Raw genomic sequence first — 12,488 nt, 5'->3', positions numbered from 1 at the left:
GAATCCTGTTTCATTAACAGCCGAGGCTCTAGCGACCCCGAACTCCTCATGGATCTAGGGAGTGGGAGAGCGGGATGGCCCAGAAGGTCGCATGTGGTCATAACAAATCGTTCCCCAGATGGTCGAGCTTGGTACCGGAACGTACCGGACTTGCATCCGGCGTAGGATCATCAACTCGATAACACTCCCCAAAGCCTTCGGGGATGATCCTTACCGCTACAACAACAATAACAGAAGTGGACCAAGGACCGACCCTTGCGGTACGCCAGCCTACACAGGAAAAACAACAGGGTTTCAAATATTTAGCACATGTTTTCAACCTGGCCCTCTTCACCTTTGTCATCCCCGAAAAATTGCCAAGGTGGTTCCGCTACTAAAGCCTGGAAAACCAGCTAACATAGCAGATTCATATCGCCCGATCTCTCTCCTATCGCCAGTAGCCAAGACACTTGAAGCCATTCTGCTCCCCTACTATAAAGCAAATTTGCAACTAGCCTATCATCAGCATGGCTTTAGGAAACTACATAGCACAACCATGGCGCTAAATGCCGTTAGCACCCAGATAAATTGCGGTTTAAATCAAAACATCCACCATAGAACGGTACTCGTTGCGCTAGACCTGTCAAAAGCTTTTGATACGGTCAACCATGGCACGTTACTGCAAGACCTGGAAGGGTCCTCCCTTCCCACAGCCTCAAAACGTGGGAAGCAAGTTATCTATCTGGTCGGCAAACATCGACGCATTTCAGGAACATAACATCCAAACCAAGAAGAATTAAACAAGGGGTACCGCTACCTTCACCACCAGAAGAAGTCACTACCGTTTCCTACCCCGATAACTGCGCAATAATGCCCACAGGCCCAGGCCCACACATCGAAGAGCTTTGCAATAAACTAAACAGCTGTCTCCCTGATATCTCCAGTTTCTTCGCCTCGCGAAACCTGACATTGTCACCGACCAAATCATCGGCGACCTTATTTACAATATGGACGTGCCAAATGTCGACCATGTTGAACATCCACGTCGATGGCATTACGCTACCGACTGTCTTACACCCAAAAATCTGCTCACTCCACTACTTGGGAACCATTTGTATACACATGTATCGCCTCGTCCGCCATTTGAGTACCCTTGCGCCAACCATCCACCTCTATTGTAGCCTTAAGATCTCCCTCGAAGCGCAGATAGGGAATCAGGTAGTCTGTTCGTCCTGTAATTGATGACGACAGGCCCGGCGAGAGGGAGGGGGAATGTGGGGATTTCCCCCCGGGCCCGGGGTTTCTCAGGGGCCCACGATTTAGAGGTACTAAGACACTTTTTTCTTTTAATTCAGGAGAGTCTTTAGTTGTTCCATGTGCAAATTTTAATCCGAATTTCAAAAGCAACGAATATTGATAATGATTTTTGTCTGGGCCTGAGGAGACAATAAAAACATGAAACAAAAATGTACATATGTTTACATGAATCCGAATCGTAAAGTTTTCGTGGTGACACTGATGAAGATTCATCTTCAAAAGTCTTCCAACAATACCACCAACTCTGTATCAAAGTCCAGATTATTTAAACGACTTCGATATCTTACAGTGAATAATGAGTTTTTGCTAACTGAAGAAGTCAACGAAATAATTCGTCGAAGTTGGACACGTTAACTTTTAATGCCCACAGCTTGCAATACTCATGCAAAGCAATAATCATGCTTTGTAGATCTACAGCCGAATCTGCTAACAGTACAAGGTCGTCGGCATACATCAAAAGCTTGATTTTCATATCCGCCACTTTAACCCCACCTGGGAGGTAGTCAATTAAATCATTGAGATACAGGGAGAACAGCACCGGGCTTAGTAAACATCCTTGCCCGTCACCCTGATTGACTCGGAACGGGCTAGAAAGCTTTCCATTGTACCATACTTGACTCATAGTATCCCCATATATAAAGCGTAAGATTTCAATAAAATGACTTGACAGACCATATGAGGCCTGCTTATAGAATAGCGAGCTACGAGGGACAGTATCAAAGGCACATGAGAAGTCTACAAGAAATAAAAGTGTTTTCTTCTTCGCGGCAAAGTTAAAATTAACGATACTTATCAAATATGTTATCGATGGTTGAATAGTTCTTACGGAAGCCCGCTTGGCATTGTGTAAGTATACTATGACAATCAATCCACGCATTAATGCGGCTTAATAACATGCCGGTAAATATCTTATACAACGTATCCAGCAGAGACAGTCCTCTATAGTTACTCGGAAGACAAGGATCGCCTATTTTGAACAGCGTGATAATCACAGAAGAGGAGAACGAAGTAGGGACCTGTTTTTTAAGAAAAATAAAATTAAGCAGAGAGAGAACCTCATTCTGGAAGCTTTTCGGAGCATATTTATAGAATTCATATGGTATGCGGTCATTGCCAGGAGCTTTACAGTTTTTTGCCTTACTGAGAGTCAACTCTAGCTCCTTCATGTCAAAAGGAGCATCGAGGAACGGGTCTAAAATAAGCGGAGCACTCCAGCTATTAACTATACCAGGATTAAAAAACAACGTCCTAAAGTGGTCCTTGAAGTCTTAAAGTACAAGGCTACTACTGACACCAGGTGTTGTGCGCTTAAGGGAGTTAGCTATTCGTCACCAATCACTTGAGTTCCTTACACTATTTAAAAGGTTGATATCTTTGCATTTCCACTGAATTTTTTTCTCACTACATAGTTGGAAGTACTTCCTGCGAGAGGCACGGTACCTAGTCCTAGCAGAGTCCTCGAAGCTTTTCCTATACTTGTTGAAGTCACGTAACATTTCCACGCGCAAATTATGATACTGAGAGTCAAACCAAACTTTTTTTGCCGTGAAAGTAGCCCGGGAAGGTTTTACCACAGCCGCTGCTTTTATGTTCTCTGTTAAAAGTAATACTTTTTCTTCTACAGCGTCGCTCGAATACAAATAGTCAAAGCCACATTATTTTGAGATGTTCTCACGATAGCTATCAGTTTTATTAGGCCTCCATGCTAATTGGGGGGGGGGGGGGGGGGGGGGGGGGTCAGCTCTGCGGGGCTGCTCGCACACAACGGAACTCTAAATTTTATAACAACTGGCATGAGGTCGAGTACTCTTTGCTATCAATGTGAAAGTCATGAACAAGAGGAAGAACATTGTATGAGAAAACAGCATAGTCAATAACAGAGCTGCCAACAGAACCACAAAAAGTGAATGCACCTAACATATCCCAGTGAGCTCTTCCATTCAGAACAACACCCTCGAAACTATCGATTAGGCTTAACACTTGCTTACCTTTTTTGTCTATGACTACATCTTTAGAGCACCAGGCTACAGAAATGCACGGAGACTCCGATAAGGAGTTCTCACAGATTATTTGCGAGGAACTAGTTCTGGCATTCAGGTCACCCACGATACAAAAGGAGCTTGGATTTAGTGTACACAGAAAGTTTTCTGAACGATTAAAATCCGAGTCCCAGTTTATGAAATTTACAATTTACTGAAAGGAGTATGGGTAGGTGGTCAGATGTCAATGCTACCATTAGTTGCCCGTTGACGCAGGTTACTAAACCTGCGCTCACGATAGATAAATTTGGCGAACTCTGACAGCTTCCCACCATACGAGTGGTATACAATGTGAAACCAACGCCTCTAACATCGCTGTCACTCTTGTCCACCCCTATTGAAACTGCAAGTTTTCTTGGACTCCCGTTGGAGAATATTGATGACAGTTTGTGAGTGGTCGCGCCTTTTGGATGGGGCGAAGCACTGCTACAACAACAACAGAATATTCAAGTTGGAATATTTATTCGCTTTGTTGGTTGCAATAATTTTGTGTACTACTTTGTTAGCTGTTGTTAGCAATAATTTTTTTTTTATTAAATGGCTGAGCTGCGGGATTAAAAATACAACTCGAATAGAGTGGAAGGCAGTAAAAGAAGGCAGTCGAATGGAGTGGAATAAAGAACAGGACGAAGAGCAGAGTTGCATTGCATCAATATACCTTCAATCTATGTTTCAATATTACAGATAAATGTAATGATAAATAACTAAATACATGAATATAAGCAAATATTTTCTCGTAGTTACTGCAAATAAGGTGTCCTAAATGCTGTATATTCCAAAATTATCACAGTTAATGGCTGTTTAAAAATTTAACTTGCCTATTCTGAAAGATTTTCGTAATATGGCCATTAGTGATGTTTGTGGGTGTGCTAATTTTGAGCGATCAGCTGTTAGTTGCGCTACTTGTTAAGATTTACAATGGGGTGAATCAAATTTCTAATCATGATGAAATGTGTTTAATTCTTTTGAGCTTTTCTGTCATAATAAAGCATAATAATTTAATAAAATAACTAAAACCTACTAAAATTTACAAATGTATAAAATAAAATAAAGTAAAATAAAATAATATGTTTTTAACTAGCGAGACAGACTAATTTGCTTTATACAATTCCATTTATTTTTTTCTAACATCAATAACTAAAACCATGAAGGAAAGGAAAGGAATGAAAAGGAAACGAAAGGAAGGAAAATTAAGAGAAAAAAGAAAAGAGAGAAGAGAAGACAATGGAAAAGAAAAACAAGAGGAAGAAAGGAAAAAAAGGGAAACTATGCGCTTTTACAAAGCGTCATGTTCAAAACATGATTGAAATATTTTCAATACAATACGTCCAAAAAACTAATATTTTCTTTGCTATGTAAAAACTTTTATCAACTATATTTTTTTAAGAAAATAATTTTAATTCCAATAACAAAAACTCAATCTGACTTATAACATATATTTAACTGAGCTTAAACCACACCACTTATTTGAATACACAAAGCGATTTTTCATCTATCACTGCTGTACTGACAATTTTTAGCAATTCACTATATATTGTAACGAATTTGCTGCAAATCCTCTTATTTGCAACCTTCTGCTAAGTTCGAAAGGGAAACTATGCGCTTTAACAAAGCGTCATGTTCAAAACATGATTGAAATATTTTCAATACAATACGTCCAAAAAACTAATATTTTCTTTGCTATGTAAAAACTTTTATCAAATATATTTTTTTAAGAAAATAATTTTAATTACAATAACAAAAAGCTCAATCTGACTCATAAAATATATTAAATTGAGCTTAAAACACACAACTTATTTGAATACACAAAGCGATTTTTCATCACTCACTGCTGTACTGACAATTTTTAGCAATTCACAATATATTGTAACGAATTTACTGCAAATCCTCTTATTTGCAACCTTCTGATAAGTTCGAATCACTAAACTGTTGAATAAATAACTCCAATATTTAATAATGCAAAATGGCCTTTATTAAAGTACTTCACAATAAATAACTCTACTATTGCCCGACAGATAGCGTGCTTAATCGAAACTGATTGCAGCGCCTCTACCGTGGTTGCCTTTTATACTCTTTGATTTCCTCGTTGTATCTTCTAGGCGCTTCCATTTCTAGTGTCACTAATATTCGTCACAGTGCCCTTCACCTAAGTATGATCGTCCCGATCAGACAAATCTCTCGATCTAAACGCTGCCAGCCTTTCCAAATGAACCACTTGCATTTTGGTTCGTGGTTTGCCAATGGTTTGTATGCGGTACACTATATCGTTGATCCGTTTTACAACTTTGCATGGGCCTTCCCAATTACACTGCAATTTCGGGGACAAACCTTTTTTTCGTTGTGGGTTGTATAACAGCACCAAATCTCCTTCCTGAAAACCTTCCGAATTAATTGCTTTATCGTATCTGGCTTTCATCTTGTCACTCATAATCTTTGCTCGTTGCCTTACAAGATCGTGTATCTCTCTCAGCTCTTCTTCCAAGGCACCAGTGGATTTCTTGACATTTCTCTCCGCATCGGCATCTATTCCAAACTTCAAATCAGCTGGCAGCCGAAGGTCATTGCCAAAAATTAGTTTTGCAGGGGTTTGGCCCGTTGTCTTATGCACTGCTGATCGGTAAGCCATCAAGAATAATGGTATGCGGGTATCCCACTCTTTATGGAACTTGTCCACTACTTTCCTTAAGTGCTCCTCCAATGTTCTATTGAATCGTTCCACCATACCATCGGACTGAGGATGCAATGCAGTTGTCCGTGTTTTTCGAATGCCCAATGATTTACACATTTCCTGGAACACAGCTGATTCGAAATTCCTGCCTTGGTCAGAATGTAACTCCATTGGTACCCCATACCTTGCAACCCAATTGTTTATAAACACTTCTGCTACTGTTGCTGCTTCTTGATTTGGGATTGGGTATACCTCTGGCCATTTGCTGAAATAATCCATAACTACCAGTACATATTTGTTTCCACAGTTATAAAAAAAAATAAATAAATGTAAGGCGCGATAACCTCCGAAGAGATCTAAGGCCGAGGTTCTCTTCCAATTTGCGTCGTGCTCCTATTGATTTTCCCTACAAATCGGCCGGACGGGACCTACATGTTTTATGCCGACTCCGAACGGCATCTGCAAGGCAGATGAGTTTTCACTGAGAGCTTTTCATGGCAGAAATACACCCGGAGCGCTTGCCAAACACTGCCGAGGGGCGACCCCGCTTAGAAAAATTTTCTTCTAATTGAAAAACCTTATTTCTAAAATTTTGATGTTGCTCTGCCCGGGGTGTGAACCCATGGCATACGGTGTGGTAGGCGGAGCACGCTACCATCACACCACGGTGGCCGCCACAGTTGCTAGTAGGAAATGGACCTGCGACATCCATAGCGATCCTTTCAAATGGCGCACCTGAGTTATATTGCTTCATCTGGCCATGACTTCGGGTTTTGGGCCCTTTCGCTCTGCTGCAAGCCTCGCAGTTCGCAATCCACTCAGTGACCGACTGACGGCAACCAACCCAATAAAATCTCTGTTTAATCTTCTCGAGCATCTGCGTGATTCCAAGATGACCTCCGCTTGGACCATTATGCAGCTCTCTGAGCACGTCAGGAATCCTCTTTCTTGGAACAACTATCAGTTTCTTCTTGCATTGGCCATCCTCACTCTCCCATACTCGATGCAAGCAACTGGATATCAATACTAAAATGTTCCACTGTGCCCAATATGACTTCGCAATGGGACTCTCTGCTGACATCTCTCTATTTGGCCTTTCGTTTCGGTCGAGCCCTTGCATAACATGTGACAGATCTGTATCTTCTAGCTGACGCTTCCTTAGTTTTTCCTTGTCCCATTCATCCGCACACGTTATAGTCATTAGCCGGACATCTATAATGTCTTCTTTAGCCTCAGCCTTTGAACAGTGCTTGCATTCCAAACTACATGGTCTTCGTGACATTGCATCGGCATTCCCATGGGTACTACCTTTCCGATGCTCAATGGAAAAGTCATAGCTTTGTAGCCGCTCGATCCACCGTGGCAATTGTCCTTCCGGATTACGGAACTGCAGAAGCCATTTCAATGCTGCGTGATCTGTCCTGACGCGGAATCGCTGGCCGTAGATGTATTTGTGAAAATGTTTAATGCACTCTACCAATGCCAACAGATCTCTCCGTGTAACGCAATAGTTCCTCTCTGGTTTTCCAATCGAACGGCTGTAGTATGCAACTACCTTCTCCTGTCCATCGACCAGTTGTGATAAAACGCCTCCTATAGCATATCCACTCGCATCTGTATCTAGAATAAAGGTTGCTCCTGGAATCAGATACGCCAACCTTGGGGCAGTGCACAAACGCTCTTTCAATGTTTGGAAAGCCACTTCTTGCTCCTTCTTCCATTCAAAAGCTTTATTTTTTATTGTAAGCTCATGGATGCTATGGGTTACGCTGGAAAAGTTTGGTACAAATCGCCGGTAATATGTGCACAGCCCAAGGAAACTTCTTAATTCATGCAAGTTCTGTGGTCTTGGCCAATCCTTTACTGCCTCTATCTTTTCATTCGCTGTACGGATACCTTCTGTCGTTACCTTGTGACCCAAATAATTTACTTCCTTTTTAAACAGCGCACACTTTTTGGGACTTAGCTTCAGACTAGCGCCAGCTATTCTCTGGAAAACTTCCTTCAAGTTTTTAAGATGTTCATCGAAGTTCTTGTCCAATACGATGATGTCGTCCAGGTATACCGAGCATGTTTTCCAATGCAGTCCTTTCAATACCTGATCCATGAGTCTCTCAAAAGTAGCTGGTGCATTACAAAATCCAAAAGGCGTTACTGTAAATTGCCAAAGACCATCTCCGACGCTGAAGGCTGTTTTTTCTTTGTCTTCCTCCTTCACTTCCACTTGCCAGTAGCCACTTTTCGAGTCCAGTGTGGAAGACCATTTCGTACCAGAGAGCGAGTCCACAGTGTCGTCGATTCTTGGCAATGGGTAGCTATCCTTTTTCGTGACGTCGTTCAACTTGCGGTAGTTCACGCAAAACCTCATTTTCCCATCCTTCTTCTTCACAAGTACCACAGGTGAGCTCCATGGACTAGCTGATGGTTCGATGACGCCGTTGTCTCTCATTTCTTGTACGATTTGACTCACAACTTCCCGTTTTGCCAGTGGAACACTACGAGGAGCTTGACATATCGGGGTCGCGTCCCCAGTGTCAATTTTATGTTTCACAACATTGGTGCGGCCTGGTTTGGAACCATCCTGGTCAAATATGTTTGCGTACTTTAGGAACAGTTGCTTCCGTCCATGTCGTGATGTCATTTGAAAGATCAGTATTACTAGATGAAACGTGTTCCTGGAGCTGTTCACAGCTAATAACTACTTCAGCCTATTGGCATCTTCCTAAAATAGCCACTTTGGTCAGTTTGAGGGGTGACTTGAACTCATTGAGTACTCTTACCGGAATACGTCTTCTTGTTTTGTCATAGCCAGGGTTTTTCCTACAAGAATGTTCGGTGCTGATTTGTTTGCTGCTTCGACAACCCAAAATTTGTTTGTCCCACAATCTCCATTAACCTTTGCCCAGATTGACTGCTTCTGATTTTGGCGGTAGTTGCTGACTCTCTTCCACCAGCAGTCGTTTACTGCTGTAGCCTCTCTTGTAGCCGAAATTAAGTGGCACATCCATGTTCTTATATCGCATCGTCTTGCTTTGCATATCGATCTTGATGCCTTGGTCGATTAAGAAGTCCACTCCAATTATGATTTCATCAACAATCTCTGCCACTATAAAATTGTGTACTACCGTGACGTTCTCAATTGCGACTTCACATGCTACTTCACCTAGAACCGTGGTGTCTTCTCCAGTGGATGTACGCAATCTTGCTCCATGCAATGGTCTTATTTCCTTGTTGACTAAATTCGCTCGAATGGTGCAATGAGATACACCCGTATCTATAGTCAGTAAACGTTCCTTTCCATCCACATGTCCTCCGACAGTAAGATTGTTTGACCTTCTTCCAATTTGTGATATAGAGATTATGGGACATTCAATTGAGGGAGCCAGCTGTCGCCCCTTGCGGCTGACTCGCTTTAGTTTAACGATTGATTGGTCTTGGAGATCTGCTCATCTCCTTCAGCTCTGCGTTTACGACCACCCACATTGTTGGAACTGTTAGGGTTGGTGTTGCAATAACGCGCAATATGCCCTGGCTTTCCACACTTAAGCATTTGACTGCATCATTATTCTTCTGCTGTGTACCCTTCAATGCTTCCAAAATTGTGTCTACCCACTCTGGTATTTCTACTTCCACACGATGAGCCTTATATGCTGGTTTACTCAATAGGGAGGCAGTTTCCTGAGTCAATGCATGTGATACCGTTTCAGCAAATGTCAGCTTTGGGTTTGCGTATGTAGCTCGCTTCGTTTATACGTCGCGTATGCCATTTATAAAACTAGATTTTTACCCTTTCGGTGTATTCCACGGGTGCGTCCGCATTTGCTAAATGAGCGAATCTTTCAACATCCGAGGCAAACTCCTGCGAAGTCTCGTTAGCTTTTTGTTACTGGTTTTGCAATTATATTTGGTAGATCTGTTTCCTATGTTCGCTTCCGTACCGTCGTTCTACAGCGGCCGTCAATGCTTCATAACTGTTACGTTCGTACTCTGGGATGGTCTGTAGGATTTCGGCTGCTGGCCCCTTCAATGCTGCAACTTTATCTTCAGCATTCCAGTTGTTCACTGCTGCGGTCTTTTCAAACTGTAGCTTAAACACCTGGAAAGGAACAGAACCAACAAAGGATGGTGTTTTTACCTTTGGATTGCTTGCTGAAACAGCTGGGCGATTTAATTGCAACTCCTGTATACGACCTCTCAAAGCATGCACCTAGGCTTCGCTTTTTTTCTCAAACTGCGTTATTTTCTCGTCCATAAGCGCTTCAAGTTTTGATGATTTACGCGCCTCTTGCGCTTCGAGTTGTACTGTTATGCATGCCTCTTGTTCTTTCAGTTGTGTTTCCATCTTTGATGTAATCTGTGTCGACATTTCTGAAATACGCGTTTCTTGTGCTTCAATCTTCTATGTTATGCCTGTCTCCTGCGATTACAGTTGAGATGCAATACTTGTATTCTGTTCATCCAGTTAAGATGACATGTTGGTGGATATTTGTGATGACATTTCGGACAATTGAGCCGATATTGCAACCAATATCATGTTCAGGTCTGTATTCGCCATTGTCTGCGGTGTTTCATTTTTCTCCTCCAATTTTGTTGTCTCATCGCCATCAAGATTAAAAGACACACTCTTCCACGTCAATTCCTTCTAATTCCATTGCCTGTCGTAGTCGTTCCTGAAGTTCTAGTTTAATGCGGCTGTATTCAATCCACGGCTCTCCAACTCCTTCTTTGGTTGCTGGATCTTCAATTCACTGAACTTTGCCATGTCCAAATTGTATTCGAAATCTCCAGAATTTATTCAACAATTCCTCTTCTGACACCAATTGTAACGAATTTACTGCAAATCCTCTTATTTGCAACCTTCTGCTAAGTTCGAATCACTAAACTGTGGAATAAATAACTCCAATATTGAATAATGCAAAAATGGCATTTATTAAAGTACTTCACAATAACACTTATACTTTGCAACCAATAGCTTGCTTAAACCAAACTGATTCCTTATGCCTTAACTGTTGCTGCTTTTATAGTGTTTTGTTTCCTCGTTAGCATATTTCTAGGCGGTTCTATTCTAGAATTTACTAGTTAGCAGCTATAAAATTACCAACTATAACTACGTTCATAGCTCCTCATATGCGCATGCATGTGTGAGTGTTACTGCGCATCTCAGATAAGATATATGCATGTGTTTGTGTGTGTTCTCTTCGCTGCGTGTACGTACATATATGTATGTAGGCATAATGATTGATTCGTTTATGTAGATAAAAGTGACTGCTTGCTTTATTGTTGTTGTGGCTTTATTTACCTATTATCAGATTAGTGATGGGAGTATCACTTAGTGTCACTAATATTCGTCACAATATGTAGCTGTCAAAACGTTTTTTTGCTCTTGAAAAACTGTGTGTTTGCTGAGAGAGGGTTTGGATATAAGCCGAAGATGTTCTCTAAGGCTATTTTGCCGAACGGCAAGTTAAGTTTTTTAACTTAAAATGAACCTAACATGAGGAGTTAAACTCATACATTTTTGACACATTTTTGAAATTAGCTCTGAGCTAAAAAAAATAACTTGCCGTTCTGCAAGTGTGCCTAAATATACTAAAAAGCTTTAAGACCTTGTTTAAAATTTGGACATATTCGACTAGTTAGAAAATTCAAATCCTCGCTTCCTTTTAATATCAAAAAATGAACTTTTTTTGATTGTCTTGATTACCTGTGTTTGTTTTTTTTTGCAGATACAAACGTGACAAGAACTACCAATACCAATACCCGTGCGGTATTTGTGGCAAACATTTTAAAACAAAAGGGGCTTTAAAAGTACATAAACGAATTCATAGCGGCGAAAAGCCCCATAAATGTGATTTTTGTGAAATGCGGTAAGTTATTATAAAAATGCTCGTCCTAATATATTTCACCAAATTTTTTCTAACTTTATTTTCTGCCTGTATTAAATAGATTTGCACAAGTTGCGTCCCTAAGCCGGCATATGAATACTCATAGCGGCGAAAAGCCCCATAAATGTGATTTTTGTGAAATGCGGTAAGTTATTATAAAAATCCTCGTCCTAATATACATATTTCACCAAATTTTTTCAAACTTTATTTTCTGCCTGTATTAAATAGATTTATACAAGCTACGGCTCTAAGGCAGCATATGCGTACTCATACCGGTGAAAAACCATATAAATGCAAATACTGCGACCGGTGCTTTACGACAACAAGTGCACTGAATAGCCATTTACGTGTACATCTGGGTGATAATATACACAGATGTAAGTTTTGTCCCTTAGCTTTTCGCTTGGCTTCGGAGCTACGGTTACACTCAATTACGCATACACACGAAGATCCAGAGACGCGTGAGCGAAATATGGCAGCTTTAAGGGAGGAAGAGGCTAAATTGAAAGTAAATATGTAGGTAAAATGGTATTCATAAACTCCCTAGACTGTGATCTTATATTAAGGTTAAGTGCTCCGTAAAGCGCGGAATCCAGGGCT

At 41.1% G+C, this 12,488-nt stretch overlaps 1 protein-coding gene across 1 annotated transcript in view; it reads left to right on the top strand.

Annotated features, from left to right (window-relative positions):
• The window catches only part of LOC137248420 (zinc finger protein 729-like), a 417,415-nt gene that overhangs the window by 386,051 nt on the left and 18,876 nt on the right, over positions 1–12,488 (top strand). The window contains exons 21-23 of the mRNA XM_067779358.1: positions 11,730–11,870; positions 11,950–12,033; positions 12,117–12,396. Of these exons, the coding sequence (XP_067635459.1) occupies positions 11,730–11,870; positions 11,950–12,033; positions 12,117–12,396 (505 nt within the window). The remainder of the gene's footprint in view (positions 1–11,729; positions 11,871–11,949; positions 12,034–12,116; positions 12,397–12,488) is intronic.

This window comes from Eurosta solidaginis, chromosome 4, assembly GCF_040869045.1.
Source record: "Eurosta solidaginis isolate ZX-2024a chromosome 4, ASM4086904v1, whole genome shotgun sequence".
NCBI classification, from domain to species: domain Eukaryota; kingdom Metazoa; phylum Arthropoda; class Insecta; order Diptera; family Tephritidae; genus Eurosta; species Eurosta solidaginis.
The sequence above is the reverse complement of the archived record's forward strand: the minus strand, read 5'-3'. Positions and strand labels throughout refer to the sequence as shown.